We start from the raw sequence: 21,184 nt of genomic DNA on the forward strand, positions 1-21,184 counted from the left end.
ACACAGCACGAGTAAGAAAAAGCTTGGCATGGTGATTCGTTTTGTATTGAAAGCACATAGTCAGAGGAGAGAGGCCGGTGCGATATCTCCGGCTGCAGCGGTGTCACACGTGATGTAAAGCAATTGAAATGTGCACGTGTGGCCCACATATGACAATAGCTGTCCGTACAAATTCCAAACAAAGGTATATGTTGTATAGGCCAAAGCCCACTTCCAGTTTTCTGCCCGGTGTTTCACACCTATGACTGAATAAGCATCCGCAAAATACTTTTTTTTCTTTTCGCTGACAATGCTTGTTTTCAAATTGTTGCGCACATTTAAATATAAAATACTATTTGATTTATGTATGTATATGTCTCAGCCTTAAAGGGTCTTAAAATATTCTATGGCACTGTTCAAGCTGGCGTTATGATGAAATTGCGCTTACTTTGACACAACGCAGTGGGCTGCCGTCAGGATGGCGTTCCTCGTAATGATGCTTCCACCGCACGCACTTATAGTGTTGTCGTGTCTAACGGATACCACATGAACCTAGCAGACATGTAAAACTGAAATTTATTGAAACAAACACATGATACAATATTTGATAAGTCACATACACGCGTAGCGCTCTCACAGATCTCTTTAGCCGGCGTTGTCAAACCCACAATAAAGAGAAACAATGAAACCATTAAGATCAAATAAATTATTAATTATTCTTACACAAATACACTATCGTTGAATTGATGGCAATAGGCTGGCTACTGTGAGTGACAAAGACGGCAAAATTTCATCTTTTTAATATTGCGCCGGCATAACATGGCTGGTATGTCAGTGTGAAGTCGCTGATTTCCAAGTACGTTATCGCATTTGGGCTGTTCTGGATCAGTAAATGCTCTTCATACACTTTTAAGCTCAGTCTTTCGTTCTCTTAAAATACGGTGTATTCTATGTTTACCGATAAAAATATAACTTATCCTGAGCAGAAGACATCAAAATCTGTGACGTCACAGCGAGCTGGTGCGGTGATTTCTAAGCGGCGTCGCCACCCCATCTTTCGTTTTTGCGTTTTTTCGGCTTTACCAAGCGTCTTCTCGCGGCAAGAGCGGTAGTTTTGGTATTACCGACGGGTAATTTACTAATAGAGCTGAAATATTTTTTTCTCCTAAGTATATCTTCATACTACGCAAGTTACTCAGTTACACAGGGGAAGGAACATTTAAAGTAAAATCCTTGCCCTATGGGGCTAGTGGCGGCGATCTCTCCTCGTGCTTGTCTTTTCTGGTTCGTTGCTGGATCAGGAAAGAAAGACATGCTCCTTAAATGTCTGCAGAAAGTGGTGCCCCTTCGCTTCCAAAATCAATCTTTTTTATTAATTCTGTGCGTAGTAATTGGAAGCCTCTCCCAAAATCACTATTTTCGGTGGCCCACCCAGTCAAGGCTTCAGTCAGATTACACAGAGCTCCAGTCTACACCGCGAGACGGCTTTGCACCTCTGAACTAAGCTATATGTGTTTAAAGGCGTCCTAATGTTCTATGTTGACTTCTAGAAACTGCCAGCATAACAAGTTTAATAAACGGCAGGGAAGTTTCACTGTGTCGGCACAGTACGTAGCTGAGATCAGGCTCTGTCGCCCTGCATGCAGGCGCGAGTCCTGGACGGGCAAGCTTAGTCACATGGTGTCATGTCTGAAAACTGGTGGTTCCTGGTAGATATGCGTTGCTCCCATTTCGTGAGTACTTTTTCCGGTTGCGTGCTATAGATCATATAAAATATTTATCACTGTGCAGGTGCGTTCTTAATGCCACCGAAATGAGATGGTTAGGTAGTGCTTGTTATTATGATAGCAACTATATGGACACAGCAGGCGAGTTCTCGCCGTCGCCGTTACCATGACGTTCCGCGTAAGGTCTAAGGGGGAGGAGAATGAGTCACCCGTGCCCTGAAAGCTGTGGGTGCGAGGGAAAGCTTGCGAGGGTGAGACGAGAAGAAATACATGTCACGAGGTTACTGCTTCAACCCGCTTTTTCTTATCAAAGAAGTCGCTAGAGATTTGGCTAGGATTCTTTAAGGTCGCACAAGCCGACCCTGATCCTTACGAATTGTGCTTCTTGATGTTTTTACGAGGTGATTGTTCTTTCAGTAAAGAAGGTATGCATCGCGGTACTTCGCAGGTGAAAAACATTTGCCACGTTGTAATTCTATCTCTGAAGTAGCCCTATTTTAATACATGCACATGAACAGGCGAAATTACTAAATTTCGCTCAAAAGAAGAGTTAAAGAACGTTTTAATATATTCGGGGCTTTCTTACCAGCCAAGGTACATGCAGCTTCGAAGCGACGCGGCCGTTGATTACCCTTCCTAGAGGCTGCGAATATCCGCATTCTGAATAACACGTTAAGGTAATATGCAAATGTTTTATGCACTGATTTGCAGAGCAACTTAGCATAGGAAAAAAATATAATAGGGGAAATGAATGCTCACCACTCATGTTGATTTTGTGCGAGGACGCCTGCAAATAATTATTTTTACTTGAAGACATCGCCCATATAAGCGCATGGCCACACATTTATGAACTTAACTATCATCATTTTGTCCCTCACCGTTGCCTGCCTTTTCTGTTCCTACCATTCCTATTTTTTTCTTTTCCTAAGAGCGAGGTAGCCAGTCCGAAGTTTGTACTTCCGGCTGGCCTCGCCACCTTATAAATACTAAACGTCTGTTACATATCTCTTAACTAATACTAATATCTGATACTAAAAAAAATATTGAAAAGATTGAATTATTCAAATACTAATACCTATCTTTTAACTGTCGAATGCGACGTCTTAACTTTCCTTCATTCAGGAGCAATAACGCTCTGGTTCGATCGAGCACGGTACAGATAACACAAGGACGCTTTATTGAGACCGTGAGATCACCACAGATATTGAATATCAGCCCTTGAGTAGGTAGTACAAGCGCAAATATTTCGCGGCATGGGCACCGATTTGAGAAAAGGAGGCGTTTACGTTGCCACGTTACAAATGATACCTCCGTATACTTCATTCACTACTGAAACTGCACATCGATACCACGGGATGATTTCCGACGCTTCTTGAGCTGCTAATTTGCCTCTGCATTAACTTGGCCTCCATGGGCCCTTCTTTTGCAGCGACCCTGTAAAAACACCACACGCGCTTGTTCCTTTTCTCTGCTTGCCTTTCTTGGCCCCCCTGATTTCTTCACCTTTTCTGCTCATTATTGCCAGCGTTCTGCCCCACACTGAGTAGTACAGCCGTGCATCACAAGACTGCATCCGCAGGCATTATATTTCGTCTATCAAAGCACTTTGAGCAGTAAGCGTTCGCGACTAGAATGATAGAGCAGCGAGAGGTAGTACAGCCGATCGAGCACCGCAACAAGGTTTTTCTCTCTCGTCGTCGTTGTCCCTCTCATAATCACAGCCCCACTGCTCCTTATCTTACGGTACAGTTACCTCCCCCGCGGAAAAGGAAGCCGTCCCGGCGACCTACGGCTAGGACAACACAGGCGGGTCATTGTACGGCTTGAGACTCTGGACATGCACAATTTCGCGTCCTCGACGGCGATGATCCAAAAGTAGGTCGAGGGGTTCCACGATGTAGTTGAATTGAGACGTTTGGTTGACCACGCGGTATGGGCCGTGGTACTTCGATGCGAGTTTCGGTGACAGTACTGGGGTAGGGCCTGGAACCCCATGCCACACTAGCGAGCCAGGAGCATAGAACACAGGAGCATGGGAAATTTCTCGATGGTGCTTCTGGCGTTGCTGGTCGTCTGACGTAAATTTACGGGATAGCTTGCGACACTCTTCTGCGTGTGCACCAGCTTCGGATAAGGTATTGGTTTTCGTGGTGTCAGGGCGGTATGGAAGGATAGTGTCCATTGTGGAAAAAGGTTCGCGTCCGTACAGGAGAAAGAAGGGCGAAAATCCCGTGGTAGTCTGCGTGATGGTATTGTAAGAGTATGTCCGAAATGCTATAACATGGTCCCATTTGCTTTGGTTGGATGCAACGTACATGGCCAGCATGTCACCAAGAGTGCGATTAAATCACTCGGTAATGCCATTAGTCTGCGAATGATAAGCAGTAGTGGTGCGATGAATTATGCGGCGTTCTTTGAGGAGAGCCTCGATGACGTCGGAGAGGAAGACGCGGCCTCGGTTACTGAGTAATTCCCTGAGAGCTCCTTGGCGAAAGATAATTTGGCGCAGGACAAACCAGGCGACGTCACGTGCAGAAGCGCTGGACAAAGGGGAAGTTCCCGCATGTTCGATGGCGACGATTACCCAGCGATTGCCGTCTGATGTGGTTGACAGGGGTCCAAAATGCCAGTGCCTACTCGATCAAAAGCTTAGGCTGGGCAAGACAAAGGCTGCAATGGGGCGGCTGAACGACGAGGGGGATCTTTGCGGTGTTAGCAATCGAGACAGGAGCGGGCATAATGACGGATGAATCGATACATCCCCCGCCAGTAGTAACGAAGGCGTAGACGCGCATATGTCTTCAGTACACCTGCATGCGTGCACTGGGGTATACAAATACCCAAATACCCGAACGCTAATACACAAATACCCGAACGCAGATGCCGAGGGATGACAAGCAACCATTTGCGGACGTCCGGAAGGTAGTTACGATGGTACAAGAGCCCGTCGCGAATGGAGAAGTCATGTGGTTGGCGACGGAATGCACGACTGGTAGTGGGTGTCGATGGGGTGGATAAGAAACTCAGCACGGACACAATTCATGGGTCTTCCTTCTGCTCCAGAAGGATGTCCGCGGCAGCAGGGGAATACTCGGACAATGAGGCCTTCGGGGTGCTAACCACGTCTGTTAGTAGCGAACGTGACAAGGCATCTGCATCCGGGTATTTTCTGCCAGAACGGTACAGCACTCGAATGTCTTACTTCTGCAAGTGAAGGGCCCATCGAGCAAGATACCGGATGGTTCTTTTAAGGACGACAGCCAGCACAGCGAATGGTGTTCAGTTATCACGTCAAATGGGTCGCCATAGAGATACGGACGGAATTTTGGTCATGGCCCATATTATAGCCAGGTATTCTTTTTCTGTTACAGAATAGTTCGATTGAGGTTTAGTGAGTGCACGAATAGCGAAGGCGACGACGTACTCACCGAAGCCGTTTATTGAGTTTGTCGTTTAAGTATTCAACTCTGGCGTCACGTCATGTCACTCAATGCACTCGTGGCATGCACTCGTGGCATGCGTGAACGGCTGACATCACATTAATTCCTTCCCCTTAAGAGGAGCTCTAGAAACGGCATGGCGCCTTGCGACGCCGGTTTGATCTGCGGAATCGGAACTGCCAGAGGTCCAGCCTTGGCAGTACCCGTGTCACGCTCTTCCGAGACTCCAGTGTTGGTAGCTCGCGTTCCGTGCTCTTCGTTAGCCGAGTAATTGGGGCTGGTACCCGAAAAGCCGGCCAGAGGGTCTGCATCTTCGTTTGCTGGGGCTAACCCTCCTTTTCATTCAGCGCCTTCCTTGTCCAACGATGTTGACTGCTGAGCCTCCGCGTGGTGTCTTAGCTGATCTTCATGACACTCACATAGTTTCCCATCCTCCGTTTTGACCGTGCTCAAGCGGGCGCCTCTAGTATTCTGTGTCACTGCGGGTCTCCAGCTGGCACCTGCCTTATGCTCCTTACAACAGAGCGGTTGTCCGGGCTTAATGTCTGCCGGGAAGTGCACAGGCAGCAGAAAAAGATCGTGGCACCACATTATCCAAAAGAGTACGTGGCTGGAAACCAAGAAGGAAGAAGCCTGGTGTATTTCCGTTTTAGAGTGGGCTGCGCCGATAACGCAGTAGCCATTGGGGCCAGGCGCATTTCAAGGGTATCATGAACGCTTTGCGCAGACCTTCTTTAGCAGTGCGCACTGCCCTTTCTGCCAGTCCGTTAGATTGCGGATGATATGGAGAAGATAGTAGGTGTACTATGCCATTATCTTCCATGAATTGGCGGAACTGTCTACTTGTAAAGGGGTCCCCGTTGTCGGAGGCAACTGTTCATGGCAACCGAAATCTGCTGAAAATGCCCCGCAAAGTTTGAAAAGTGTTATCTGCGTCGGTTACTTTAAGCGGAACAACATCGATCCATTTGGTATGCGAATCCACTACGATCATCAACATTCGCCCTTCGACTGGTGCTGCGAAATCAACGTAAATTCTAGACCGTCGCTCAAACGTGTGCGGCCACGGAGCCGGCTCTTGCGCGCGTGGCATGCTGCAGTTTTGCTGGCACACTGCACATGCGTGTACGATATTCTGGATATCCTTGTCAAGTCCGGGATACCAGAAAAGTGCCAGAGCAAGATTTTTCATCGCTGGCATGCCTTGGTGGGTATCGTGCAGCAGCTGTAGCATTGATTGCCTGGCTGCGGTGGATATACAGGCCCGATGGCCTCAATAAACAATACCATGGCTACATGTCAGCTAGTCTTTCTTTTGGAACATGGATACTAATGCTTCTTGCTTTGCCGGCAATTTCCTTGGCCAGCCTTCCCAAATGTAACGCATAACTGCCATGAACGTGCCATCACGTGCCGTCATTTCGGCCAAATTGTGCCACGACACCAGCCCTGTGTTCAGATGGTCTGTTAGCAGGACGTACTCCCGTTCATTTTTCAACATTGACTTCACTCTCTTGTCATCATGTGGCGCTTGCGCGGCAAGACGGCCCAATGAGTCTGCCATAATTATGTCCTTTCCCGGTTTGTACTGAATGGAATACCTGTAAACACCGAGTAAAAGAGCCCAACGCTGTATCCTTGCTGCTTGGTTTATCGGGAATAAAAAGACGCATCAGCCGCGCATGATCTGTGACCAATGCAAATTGCGTTCCCAGCTAATGTTCGCGAAACTTCGTCACGCCGAATACCACCGCTAAGGCTTCGCGCTCAATCTGAGCATAATTTCGCTCCGCTGAGGAGAGGTTCCGAAATCGAAACCCGATTGGTTGGTTTACGCCGTCCACTCTGTGGTACAAGACGGCCCCGATACCGCATGAGGATGCGTTAGTTTCCAAGATGAGTGGTTTTGTTGGGTTATAGCGGGTGAAACTCTGCACATCCTTTATCAACCGCTTCACTGCCTCGTATGCATTTTCTTGCGTAGCTTCCCATTGCCAAGGCCTCTTCTTTCTTATTAACTCATATAACGACGCAAGCACTGTAGCCAAGTTCCCCAAGAATGCGTTGTAATACGTGACCATACCTATTAGCTTGCGAAGTTCTGTTACACACGTAGGTTGAGGCATTCGTAAGAGCGCGTCGATGTTTTCTGTCTTTGGTCTCAGGCATCTTGCGCTAATGCGGTGACCTAGGAATTCCACATCCGGCTCATGGAATCTGCATTTGAGCGGGTGAAGTTTAACACCGGCTTCCCTGAAACGCTGGAACACTTTCCGCAACATGTCACAATTTCCTCTTTTCTCGGCGACCACCACATCGTCAAAGTGCACTTACACACCCGGTAGATCTTGCAACAGTGCTCCAATTTGCTTCTGAAAAACCGCCGGTGCAGACGCCACCCCGAACGGTAGCCGGTTGACGCTGTAAAACCCTTTTGGCGTGTTTACCAACAGCAGCTTATCGCGTCATCTAGTGGTAGCTGGTTGTATGCATCCTTCAAATCTATTGAACTGAATACTTCCCCTCCGCTGAGCTTCGCAAATATCTTATCTCTGGCAGCGGATATTGTTCCGCGTGGCATGCGGTGTTGACTCGCCACACACAACAACAAAAAAAATCGCCACACAAGAAATCACCACACAAGCGGATGGAGCCGTCCTTCTTGACGACGCGAACGAGTGGCGCCACCCACTCGGCGCTGGCGACCTGTGTCAGTATGCCTGCGTCAGCCAACCTTTCGATTTCTGCATTTACAGGCTCTTGTAGCGCGTACGTTATAGAGAGGGCCTTGCAGAATCACGGTACGGTTCCTTCGCATAACTGTAAATGAACCGGAGACCCCTTGATTATTCCGAGCCCTGATGAAAACAGATCGGCATATCTCACCCTCGTCGCCACTGAAGTAACGGACGCAGGAATAGGAATGAACGCACGTTTTTTGAGTAATGCTATGTTCAGACTACGTTCGTAAGGCGCCGATTTTTCGTAACATACGTAAGCGGAAGCGCAACAAGCGTATGCGTCTAGTTCAGACGGCGAACGTAAAGGTACCAACGTGCGCAATTCTCGCAAAAATCGTGGGTGAGAGTGTTAAAGGGTCGGCAACATTTACGACTGTTATGTTACGACCGTTGCGACACAGCCAATGATCGATAAGCTTTCGTCTTTCAACAACCGGTGACGACACTTCCGTCCTTCCGTCTGCAGACAGCTCCGGGCGCGGGAAGTGCCATTCCGCCATTCCGTGCGCACGATTGGCTGTGTTCGTGAAAATTTTTGCAGTGCGCCTTCCGAGACTGTTTTCAGTTCATCTGGTTTATCCGCCGAGGAAATCGATGACCGCAGATGCGTGCTCCGAACTTCGATGAGTGGTCTCACTAGGTTTTCAAGGAAGCGGAGTTGCTGGGGCGACATGCGCATGATGTTATAAAACATCGCAGCGTCACCAACTCGGAGCTTGGCGATAAGGTTGTGAAAATCGCCGTCCACGGCCCTGTCGAGAAATACTTGCCGCACCCAAACCCTTCTGCGTCGCCTTCGTCGTCTTTGGGCGATTGAATACATGACTATAAGTTTGTTTTGAGCGTGAATTTCTTCGATCTCGGCCAGCGCTCGCATGTTGGCAGGAGCCATATTGGACTGCTGGTGACGTCGATTCTGCAGCTCCAAATTTGATTGGCCTGTTGTAAAAGCCGTAATTTAAGCAGCAGTAAATGTGAACAAAGGTGCCGGCTTAACTGCCGTAACGTTTTTTACAGCCGTTACGTTCGATACGCCAAAAGAGCTGTTACGCGCGTTACGACCGTAGTGTGAACATAGCATTATGCTATGTTCAGACTACGTTCGTAAGGCGCCGATTTTTCGTAACATACGTAAGCGGAAGCGCAACACGCGTATGCGTCTAGTTCAGACTGCGAACGTAAAGGTACCAACGTGCGCAATTCTCGCAAAAATCGTGGGTGAGAGTGTTAAAGGGTCGGCAACATTTACGACTGTTATGTTACGACCGTTGCGACACAGCCAATGACCGATAAGCTTTCGGCTTTCAACAACCGGTGACGACACTTCCATCCTCCCGTCTGCAGACAGCTCCGGGCGCGGGAAGTGCCATTCCGCCAATCCGTGCGCACGATTGGCTGTGTTCGTGAACATTTTTGCAGTGCGCCTTGCGAGACTGTTTTCAGTTCATCTGGTTTATCCGCCGAGGAAATCGATGGCCGCAGATGCGTGCTCCGAACTTCGATGGGTGGTCTCACTAGGTTTTCAAAGAAGCGGAACTGCTGACATGCGCATGATGTTATGAAACATCGCAGCGTCCCCAACTCGGAGCTTGGCGAAAAGGTTGTGAAAATCGCCGTCCACGGCCCTGTCGAGAAATACTTGCCGCACTCAAACCCTTCTGCGTCGCCTTCGTCGTCTTTGGGCGATTGAATACATGACTATAAGTTTGTTTTGAGCGTGAATTTCTTCGATCTCGGCCAGCGCTCGCATGTTGGCAGGAGCCATATTGGACCGCTGGTGACGTCGATTCTGCAGCTCCAAATTTGATTAGCCTGTTGTAAAAGCCGTAATTTAAGCAGCAGTAAATGTGAACAAAGGTGCCGGCTTAACCGCCGTAACGTTTTTTACAGCCGTTACGTTCGATACGCCAAAAGAGCTGTTACGCGCGTTACGACCGTAGTGTGAACATAGCATTAGTCGTTTAAGTAGTCAACCCTGGCGTGACATCATGTCACTCAGGTATTGACGCATGCGCTCGTGGCGTGCGTGAATTGCTGACATCACATCAAGAGTGGCCCGAAGGCCGACGCCACTGGCATCCGTGTGTATTTCAGTAGGAGCACTTGGGTCGAAATGGCGCAGAATTGGTGGTGACGTCAAGAGATGACGCAGCGTTGTGAAGACGGCGTCGTAATCCAGTGCCTAGGACGAAAAGATGTGGCCGCTACGAAGAAGCTGCGTTAAAGGTGCTATTATGGCGGCGAAATTGCGGATGAAATGGCGGAAGCATGACGCTAACCCAATGAAGCTGCGCAGTTCATTCAAAGTGGTTGGTCACGGAAACTGGGCAACAGCTTGTAGTTTCGCCGGATCAGGGAGTACACCTTCTTTCTACATGACATGACCGAGGATGACCAGCTGCCGAGCAGCGAAGCGACACTTCTTTAAGTTAAGCTGGAGGACAGTATCGGCGATGCACTTGAAGACACGTTCAAGTCGACGTAAGTGGGAAGGAAAGTCTGGTGAAAAGATGACGATGTCGTCCAGATAACACAGGCATATCTGCCATTTGAGGCTGCTCAAGATGTTGTCCATCGTTCTTTCAAATGTGGCGAGCGCGTAACACAGGCGAAATGGCATCACGTTGAACTCAAACCGTCAGGTGTGATGAAGGCCGTTTTTGGACGGTCTGATTCAGCCACTGGCACTTGCCAGTACCCGCATCGTAAATCTAAAGATGAGAATGATACGGCGCCTTGGACGCAGTCTAGCACGTTGTCAATACGGGGTAGTGGACAAACGTCCTTGTGGGTGATCTTAGTGAGTCGCCGGTAGTCCACGCAAAAGCGAATTGTGCCATCTTTCTTTTTCACCAGCACTACAGGAGAAGTCCAGGGACTGTGCGAAGATTATGTGACGCCGCGTTGGAACATTTCTCCAACTTGCTCAGCGATGACGCTACGCTCCGTGGCGGATACACGATACGGCCTGTGGCGTAAAGGCGCATGGTTGCCGGTGTCGATGAGATGGAGAACAGTGGAAGTACGGCCTAAACGAGATAGTTCTAGGTTGAATGACGTGCGAAAGCGGCCAAGGAGATCGACGATCTGGGTGTGTTGACATGTAGTGAGGTTAGGAACAATACACCGGGAAAATGTTGGGTTACACGGCAGCGTGGGAGGAGAACCTTGAAGAGCCAGAGCGTCAACCGGAGGAGAAGCCGGTTCGTCAGGCACATCGTAAAGGAAACTTGGTTCAATTTCTTCAGCATAACCAAGACACTCATCGTGGAGCAGGGTAGCAGGGCAAGGAAACACGTTCGATACATAAAGTGCGCTGGAACCTTGTCGAATGGCAAGAAGGGCAAAAAGAAGCAGGAAGCGATGACGGCGAGCAACAAGGTTAGACGGCGTGGAAAGAATTGTGGAGTCGGAAAACACAACGGAGGAAACGGGTACAAGCGCGGCAGAGTATGTAGGAATCTCGGTGTCGACGGTGAGGAACACATGACCGGAAGCGTCATCAGTATCTTCGAAAACGTGGTTGCCGAATGGCGACAACGTGAGTTCAGCATGGGCACAATCTATAACGGCATCGTGAAAGGACAGAAAGTCCCATCCTAAAATCATGGCATGGGAGCAGCAAGGCTGAACAACGAACTCAACATGGTTTAAAGTGCCGCTTACAACAAGACGCACGGTAGACTTCCCTAAGGGTTCAATCGGCGCAGCGCTTGCTGTGCGTGATGAAATGGCAGAATATGGCGTCGCGACTTTTATAAGGTTAAGGCGAAGTTGGTCCAAAATCACAGATATCGCTCCTCCCGTGTCTACAAGCGCATGAACGCCAATGTCGTCTGCATAAACTTCAAGGACGTTCAGAGGAAATAACTGAGGTCTTGAGGAGTTCGTTGAGATCGCAGTTCTTGCCTAAGGAACGACGATCCTTCGTTTCCCTCTCGGATAGCTTCAGGGCGACGGATAAGGGGCGACAGAGAACGCCGACGGAGAGACGGAGACCAACGGGCATTGGAGGTTCAGGAAGCAGGGGGTGAGGCTCCGAAGGGCTGAGCGGCAGTTGAGGAACGGGACGAATAGTCGAAACCGTTGCTTTATGCCCTCGGAGAATCCGAAGGATACCATCTGCGCTGGCGGCAAAGCCGTGCTACATGTCCAGGTAGGCCGCACGAATAACAGATAGGCCGGTTGTCATGGGTGCGCCATGGATTCAGAACAGCGGGTGGAGACTGATGGAAATATTGGCGAGGTGGGCACACGGGCTGCTGTGAAGCTGCTTGTAGATGCACATGTTGCAGCTGCTTGCAGAGGTGAGGGAAAGGCGCCGGTAAGTCTGAATTGAATAGCTGAAGAGGGAGGCCTTGGAAGCTATAAATATCTAAGATGCCAGACTAGGCAACTGGCTTGTGCAGGTGCTCTGACTGGTGTTAAAACACCAGACAACAAGGATATTCGTAGGTCTCTCAAAAATGTGGTTGGCCTGCAGCGCAAATAAAGTGCGGACAACGTGGAGGAGAAAAAGTGAAAGTTCAGTACCTCTTAGCGTTGACGTTGAACCATTTTCGTAAAACTCTTTCGTAAGCGGCAATTCTTGGAATACTTGAAGCAGAATAAACCGACACTGAAAGAAACACCTCAAGCCAGGCAATCCTCTCTGAGTAACTCGGAATATACTGGAATGGAACAACGCACATGGCGCATCTAGCTTGTCCAAGTATTATTCACACAACAGGAGCTCGGTTGAACTAGCATTAAATAATATGATGAGGAAAAACGGTACCTACCTGCGCAGCGAAACACGTCGATGTGATTATCAACGTCACGAGCAGGATGCGCAAGAGGGTGCTGCGGGGCAAGAACATTTCGCTAATAGGTGCAGCTCGGAAGATCGCGCGCTTTCGAACTTGTGAGCCTGGCACTGTAATAAAATGACAGTTCAGAACACAGCGACGAAATAAGCCTAAGCGTGGTCCCACCTTTTCGTCCTGAGAGCCAAAAAAAGCTCATGCGCACGCACCTTATTCCTTTAGTATTAGCTTAACCGTGCGTTCTTTTGCCTTCTATATGAAAGTCAGCGTTGACACTCCTTGATTGCCTTACATTATCCAGGTTCGAATGGAAGAGCCCGTAGGATTCATTCAAGATATTCCTTGCTTGTTTGTTTGTCTGGTTGTTTGTGTACTTGCTTGGTGTGTTTCTCTTTCAGAGTAAGGACGTCAAATGAGACGCGACAGTGGCAGGCCGTTCGTTTCGATCCATAAAAGCCATTCAGAAGGCAAGCAACACGGCAGCACCGTAGCACACATGAGTAGGACGCATCTGTAAATGAGCTCCTTTAGAAGCAATATAAGCTTTCTATCCAGGTGGAGTGACTATCATAGAAAGGTTATATCATCATCAGTTTACCTTTATGTGTGCTCCAGATCGAAAACCTCTCCCAGTGATCTCCAATTACACCTGTCTTGTTCTAGTTGATTCCAACTCAGTTCCTGCAGATTTCCTCGTTTCATCACGCCACCTAATTTTTCTGCGTCCTCGACTGCGCTACCCTTACCTTGGCGCCCATTCAGTAACTCTAATGGTCAATTGGTCATCTGCCCTACACATTACATGGTCGGCCCAGCTTCATTTTTGTCTCTTAATGTGAACTCGAATATCGGTTATCCCCGTTTGCTCTCATCTGCACTGCTCACTTCTTCTGAACATTAGGCCTTACATTTTTCGTTCCATCGCTTTTTGCATGGTCTTAAACTTGTTCTTATGCTTCTTTGTTAACCTCCAAGTGTCTGCCCAATATTTTAGCACCGGTAGACTGCGATGATCGTATGCTTTTCGTTTCAACGACAGTGGTAAACTCTGAGCCAGGAATTTGGTTATGCATGCCGTATGCACTCCAACCAATTTCTATTCTCCCGTAAGCTTTGTTCGCATTATGACGTGCTCCTTTGAGTAATTGAACGAGATGATCGTGCTACTGCAGAAACTATGAATTCGAACATGAATTATTTTTTTCCTTGCCAGGCTGTTGAACATTACATTTGTCTTCTGGATATTGATCTTCAACCCTACCCTTACAGTTTCTTGGTTAACGTCCTCAATCCTTTGCTGAAATTTTTCCCTTGTGTTGCTGAGCAGGACAATGTGATCTGCGAACCGAAGGTTGATCCTCACCTTTAAACTTTCCGAATCTAATATCATGAATATTTCTCCTAACCATGCAGTCATGCCACAAAGTGATTGCGTCTCCTTGCGCGACCCCTTTCTTGATAGGTACTTTTCTACTTTTCTTCTGGAGAAAAAAGGTACTGTGCAATGCTTGTAGATATTTTCTAAGATAGTCACGTATGCCTCCTGAACTCCCTAATTACGCAATTCATGCATGGGGGCTGGTATCTCTACTGAATGGAAGGCCTTTTCATAATCTATGAAAGTAATATAGGAAGGTTGATTGCACTCCTAAGATTTTCAGTTCTCGGATTGATGACATGGACGGGATCTACTGTAGAATGTCACTTCATGTACCGTTGGTTGAGTGAAGTCAAGTGTTGTCCTGATTCTGTCGCAAATTATTTTGTTCAATATCTGATGCAATACTGCAAGCACCGTAACGGGTGTATAATTCTTAGATTGCTTAGCGTCTCCCTTGCTATAGATTAGTATAATGTTGGGATTATTGCAGTTCTTTCGTGCACTTGAAATGGTTAGGCATTGCGTATAAAGGGTCGCAGGCATTTCAAACATATGTCTTTCATGTTGGAGTAAATCGGCTGTTATTCCATTTCCTCGTGCCGGGTTTCCCCGGAATATGACTCGCCAGGTACTTCTACATTCATCGCTAGACATAGAAGGAGCCTCTCTATCCTGTTCTTCATTGCTTCCAATGAAGGTTGCGTAGCTACTCTCAGTATTTTAAACGTCAGTATAATATTGCTCTGCTGCCTTTAGTATGTTATCGAAATTGCTGGATATAGCATGGATTAATATTTCAGTGATCCAACATTTCAATGAGGGGTCCAGGTTGCGACATCTCATTCCATTCGTCAGCAGCCACTCTGTTAATCAAAGAACGAAGGCTTTGATGGCAGAAATAAAAATTGCCGAAGCCGTTTAGATCTTCCGTTTTGAAAATTTACATTCCCAGTGCGCGAATTGCTGACAAAGCGAATAAGAAAAAATCATCTATCCCACTTGTGGGTAATTCTGCTGCTACTTAAAATTCTGCGAAAGAAATGTGCCTGATCTTCGGTAAATTGTTTCCGAAGCGTAAAAACAGTCACACACTATTCGTATCCAAATGTATACACACAGCGATACTCGCTCCGTGGTAATGCCAGGCGCCGGCGATGATGGGGCTGACCCGCATGGCATGCGGTTTACCTGCCGCCTGCAGATATTCCTGAAATTCGAAAACCGGATTTGTGCGAAGCCTCGCAGCCATGTGTGCGTAGGTCGGAAGAGCGGCCGGAAGGTGTTGCTGACGGGACACTGGCAGCGCGTCGGCGACTTCTTTTGCAGTGCCATGCCGACTAAGGGAAAGCAGGTAAGAAACAGCTGATGGCTGTTGCGCTGCCGAGGAAAAAGCACAAACGCGAGTTGACAGGCAACTGGATCGCCCACGAATGTCGCGACCTGCGTCAGGAGCGTTGATCCCTGCGACATAACAGTGAGGCCCGCGACGTGCTCGCCTTTCGAGACAAGGCATTCAGTCAAGGCTCGCTCTCTCCACTGCTCTTCTCTTTCTGACTCAAGACTTATGATCTCTGCTGCAAGGAAATGCTTCTTTGTGAGCAGCATTTGAAACATGTCATTGTTAATGTCGTGCTTGATGCACGTGATTTTATTGGATTCCGCAATAAATGAGTTCGCTCGTTCGCCGAAGTAGAGAACTTTCACCTTGTTTGCCTCCATTTCTCGGTGATCCCATAGGTCGTCGCATACGTGTTTACAATGGATTTGCATGGCACCCGGCCACCTAAGCAGACCTCTATATCGGCGGATATCGTCGATGGTGATTGGGTGGACGACACGAAGTTTTGGCAACAGCATCAGAGGACAGACAAACGCTATCATGGCGCATTACGCATCTTCAAAACAATGCGAGCAGTAAAAGCGGGCCTAGAAATGCATTCCAAGCTGTAAAAACATTCCGCTTATGAATCAAATCAGTATCAATGTGTTTTGCTTGTCGTTATATGGACACTCCAGGCGCATTTCTGCCGCCGCCGTCGCCGTGAATTTCCGTGTAAAGTCCAAGGGCGATAAGATCGTCTCCGCGCGCAGTATGCTGTATGTGCGAGTGAAACTATGCGAGGGTGATCCGGCGAATGCGGCTCAATCTCGCATGCGCGAACGAGGAAGGCGGTGTATCATATCGGCTATCAATACTTGCATTCATTGCATTCATTGTTTCCTGAGATCGGGCCGTTCATCGTCACGATACAGGCGGGGTGGAAGCGCGCGCTCTTCTCTCGCACGCGAGGCACAGGGGTGTGGCGCGGGAGCAGGTGGGGGCGTTCATCTCTGGGGGCTTCTGCTTGGCACGGCCGTGCGGGCGCCGTATCCTGAAAGCAATCTGCGACGTGGCCCAAGTGCGTGCCCACGCGGGCCTCATCTTCAACGCGATCTGGGATGTTTGCAGAGCGCACATAGTGACGGCAGCTTTGTACGCGCTGTGCTTTCGACTTTTCCTTCGCGTTGAAGCGAGAGATGCACGAAGGTCAATTCGCTCGCTGCTATTGCTGCAATTCCTCACTGCACTGTTTTGACAGCCACTATCCGCGGTCATCGAGCGTGATGTGTTCATATTTGCCTGTGGGCGCGTGACACCGTGCTTCTTAATTTACGTACTATGCCTATCTTTACAACTTTATACGGCCAATAAAGCTACTATCCTTACATAGGATAGCTGTCTACTAATTCGCCATCGCAATCAATTCATCGCCTTGCGGGTGAAACTGAGACTTTCTTTTTTATTTGGCATGCACTCTGAAGCAGCGACTTGTCATGTTTCTGATTCAGTAATATTTGTCGGTACGGTCACTATCTCAACATTTATTTTCTGTTTAATCGCTTGCGTTTGTGGCCGCATGTGATATAATTGTTTTTGCTGACCACACGACTTGGAATGTAGATGTTGTGCAATTTGAAATAGCTTATAGGAAATACGTATTATCACTACATATTCACTCCCTTAATCTGTCGATCGTCACGCAACGTTCAGGCTAATTCGAGGATTCGTGTGTGGTCTGTATAGTCTTCGTCGCCAAGGCTTCGGCGTATTTCTTGATGCATTGGTGATATAGTGGTAGCAAGCTTGCGTGCGAATAGGGAATGATGTGTGCAAATAATGTGCGAAAAATTTACTATCTGCCAAGAAGCGGCGCTACTCCCTTTGTCACTGCGTAATGAGTGGAACTATCTTTCTTGCGATCCGCGGTAGAAGTCCTTTCATTGGAGGTTATCAATGCAACGCTGCAGGAACAGTTAGTTTTTTTATCCTCGAGGAAAGCAGTGCATCTCCAACAGCCGGCAACACAGGCAGTCCTGATATAGCAGCGCTCCGTGGACATCGCCACGAAGATTCATTCCATTTATTAATATACCAGTCACTACTTTTGCACTCACCTATAGTGCACACGTCTTCCCTCTAGCTTACCACATCTTGCAGCATGGGTGGAGGCACAGTGCGTTAGCGATCACCAAATTGCATTACAGCTGATCGCATAGTATAGCATGGCAGAATCGATAATGGTATCGTTTTCATTCGCATTCGCTGAGGCGACGTACGGCGCACCTACGAATGCGCCACTTCATTCTTCTAGAACAAAATGCTTCGCGAAAAGGGTCTATTAGCCCCGAGAACGAACGCGAGCGGCGCTGCGAGCGCCGCTCGCGTGACGTCAGGGCACGGACTCGCACCTGTCGTCTGCTACAGTTCGGGCGTTGTCCGGGCGCTTTCTGCGGTGTTTTCGTTTGTTCGACCTCGTTCTCTCTGCTTGTATACTTATGGTGGCCGTCTCAAATATATTTTTACGACGTCTTCCTTTGCAAACATTTATTCAAAGAGCTAATTTCTTAGACAACAATGCAGCTCTCGAAGGCAACGCTACAGTGGCAGCCGAAGCGACGCAGACCGGCCCATTGCGGGTTTTTCATGCGCGGATAGACAATCGCAAAAGCATAGCCTATAGGAATCCAGTTATGATACCATACCTGCCGCGGTGCAACAAGTATGTCACAAAGCTGGCTATATATGACGTCTACAGCAGTTACGTTGATTTTATTCCGCTAAAATAGGTTTGCTCACGACGAGTAGTTCATGGTATAATATCGAATTTTTGCATTTCCTCACAGAAACGCTCAGCAGTAGCACGGGGACTTAACTAATACTGGAGCTTAGATTCTACACGCCTCACTTGCTTCTTTAACTGCCTGTCAACATTAGGCGGTTCTTCACGTGTTTATTTTTTTAAGCGGCGGAAATTTGAAGTAAAGTTAATGAAGGCTTACAGCTATTTACAGAGTACAAATAGGAATGTACCAATATATATTTCCTTTTCCGTGTTACACGTTCAACTCACCTCTTTAGGGCGCGTTTGTTAATGATTAATAATGTAAGTTATGTTCCTCTTTTTTTGTCTATATTACCAAGTGTATATTATTTATTTATTTCAATGCCGCAGTGTGTTTTGCATTGTTATTGTGGAAATGTTTCACTGTTCTTTCATATATTGTATAACTGCAATGTTTTATGGCCACTATATAAATGTAATTTATATGGCGCTTGATGTGTTACCCCATGCAGCCATATTGTACCTAAGGGGGTGAGGTTACCTCAAGCCGCGTCTGTGCGACTTTTTTCCCTCATCCACCTCCACTTGCCACTCCTCTGTACATGTGTGTGTGTAAATGGAAATTAATAAATCAAATCAAACTCACTTGAGAAATTTACTGGTGCTTGCTGCTTGAGGAATATACATGACGAATCTGTTTGGCGAACTGACACAGGCTGCTCGGCCCAATTTTTTTAGTGAAGTATGCCTGCTGGACCGCATAGCTGCAGCCAGAAAGAAGTCGAAGCGTCAATGATTAGTAGTATGGGACATATTGAAGATATCGAAATTCCCCCGGTGGAGGGTCAGAAATCAAGTGAAAGTATATGCAAGGCTTGTGGTGCTTTCTTTATGAATGTTTGCGATTGGATTGGAGCAAACTTAATTTGCCTGCAAGGTTCTCTTTTATGTACCGACGAAGCGAATAGTTATCCGTTTGTATAATTGAATAACGCTGGATCGAGACATGGTGAGACAGAAGGTGCTTGAATTTTCCTTTTGTATACAGGAAATCTAAGCTGCGGTGTAGTAGCTCGAGAACACTTTAGCAATTCCAGTTGGCGCTGTAAAAAACATGCTTTATGGTTTTAATTCGAAGTTGTAGTGAACTGATGGGTTTCGCGAACATAGCGTGCCTCGCCATACGGACAGTCGATTGCTACCGTTACGTGATCAGGGGTGTGCCATATTGTCGATAAAGGCTACTGAGGGCCACTATGAAACATTTCATCACTTTCAATTGAGTGGCTCTCGATCTTATCAGCGAAACTTTTATCTCAGGTGATTGTTACTATGGTGTTTGGGAATTACCTATGTAAATACTCTACATGACGCGCCGTCGTGTTAGCAGCCATGAGCAATTCGTTTTTTGGAGGCCTGTTTCAGAGGGGGATGAAAGTAGCAGCAAACTTTTTCATAAGAAATGCGCACCTAAGTATTTTTTTACGCATTAATGAATGGCCATATTTGAATAGAACAACACACCAGAGTAATATGAATCATGATGAGAGCTTCACTGGGCAGTGTCTTTCTAAAATCAGATAACATGTTGACGCCAATTACCAAATTTTTCTTCCACGTAAAATGCAATGCCTCTCATAGCTAAATACTAAAGGAATGTTAAATGTTTAGCGAAGCATCATACACAACTTCGCGCGTTGAATTTGCAGATATTCTTTTTTTAGTCAAAATTTACCGATACACACGGCGCATATATGCATTGCAAAACCTAGCAGACCCCTTTAACGCTACTTAGCTTGCGATATCCAAGCCGCAAAGTTTCTCGACTCACACGCTTTTGAAGAAGAAACTGTGGTTAAGGTATGGCAGCTGAAAGAAGCCGACGTATTCTTGAATACGTACAGCTCGGGCCACCCATACCCCAAGCATACACGAAGGGAACGAGCGCGCGCGGCAGCCGAGCGAGCCGGAGCGAGCGGCGTCCTGGCCGTGACGTCACTCGCGAGAGGGCGCCACTCCTAATTCTCGGGGCTAATAGCTAGTGAAAGTCCTGACCGACCGCTGCTGCGGCTCGCGCAAAAGCTCTTCGTCGTAGAACTCTCGAACGGCACGACATCGAGACACATTCATGAAGCCAATGGTTAAGGTGGACAAGGTCGGAAAACTCGCCTAGTTGTGCTGAAACTAGGCTACGTGGCATTTGCCACGTAGCCTAGTTTAGTGGCATTTGCATATATTTAAGGTTTGGCCAATGTTATGTGGGACAGTGTATAGTGAATGAAAGCTGCTAAATAAGAAATACAATGTATAGTCGAATCGAATCACTGTCAAAGAGAGGCGCTGAAGAAGGCGACCCGCCAAAAATGTGCAAGGAAAGCTTGACAAAATGCCGTGGTATCGCCCGAAAGACGAACCACCGATAGCGACAACAATGTGTGAGACAACTGCATGAAGTTAGTTTGGTAGCTTCAGCAGCCGAATAAAGAACACTCAACACTCACTTGCTGATTAAATGAACAAGCATGTTGTCACGTGGCCACAAGTAAACAAGATATCTCACTTGAGGTCCACGAACACTCGCTGGCACAACGCTGGCGTGACGAAAAAGGCCGGCGGCGGGGAGTGAACGCTTCGTGCCGCCTCTAGCTTCACCACTTCTTAGAACCTCGAGATTACACGACCTCCACACTACGAGTGCGTGAACAAGGCGCGCGTGGAGCCAGCCGCCATCTCGGCTCGCCCCTAGTTTTGCACCCACCACCACTCACCTCCAATATAGGGCGCGCGGGCCGCGTATGCGCTCAGCCGTGCGGATAGCCATGTGCAGCCATGGCCGTGCTAAAGAAGATGTGTGCTCGATTGCGCGACCTCCAATATTTGGTTATTGACAAGAATGAACTAAGATATATAAAATGCGGTTTTCAGCAAAAACTCAGCACATCCAGGAAACATCTGGGCTTGGGTAAATGTCAGTTCCTGTACTTCATGTACTTGGCAGAGAACATGAA

The 21,184-nt window shown here is 47.7% G+C and overlaps 1 protein-coding gene across 2 annotated transcripts in view; it reads right to left on the bottom strand.

Moving 5' to 3' along the window:
* The window catches only part of LOC135916777 (chymotrypsin-C-like), a 43,166-nt gene extending 30,185 nt beyond the window's left edge, over positions 1-12,981 (bottom strand). The window contains exons 1-5 of one of the 2 annotated variants that reach the window (XM_065450219.1): positions 12,861-12,981; positions 12,669-12,802; positions 2,466-2,493; positions 2,293-2,366; positions 428-531 (exon numbers count right to left, since the gene is read on the bottom strand). In XM_065450219.1, the coding sequence (XP_065306291.1) occupies positions 428-531; positions 2,293-2,366; positions 2,466-2,493; positions 12,669-12,802; positions 12,861-12,891 (371 nt within the window). In that variant the 5' untranslated portion in view covers positions 12,892-12,981. The remainder of the gene's footprint in view (positions 1-427; positions 532-2,292; positions 2,367-2,465; positions 2,494-12,668; positions 12,803-12,860) is intronic. The other variant, XM_065450220.1, reaches the window with a different exon arrangement.
* Positions 12,982-21,184: the final 8,203 nt, after the last annotated feature.

Source organism: Dermacentor albipictus, chromosome 7, assembly GCF_038994185.2.
Source record: "Dermacentor albipictus isolate Rhodes 1998 colony chromosome 7, USDA_Dalb.pri_finalv2, whole genome shotgun sequence".
NCBI lineage: Eukaryota > Metazoa > Arthropoda > Arachnida > Ixodida > Ixodidae > Dermacentor > Dermacentor albipictus.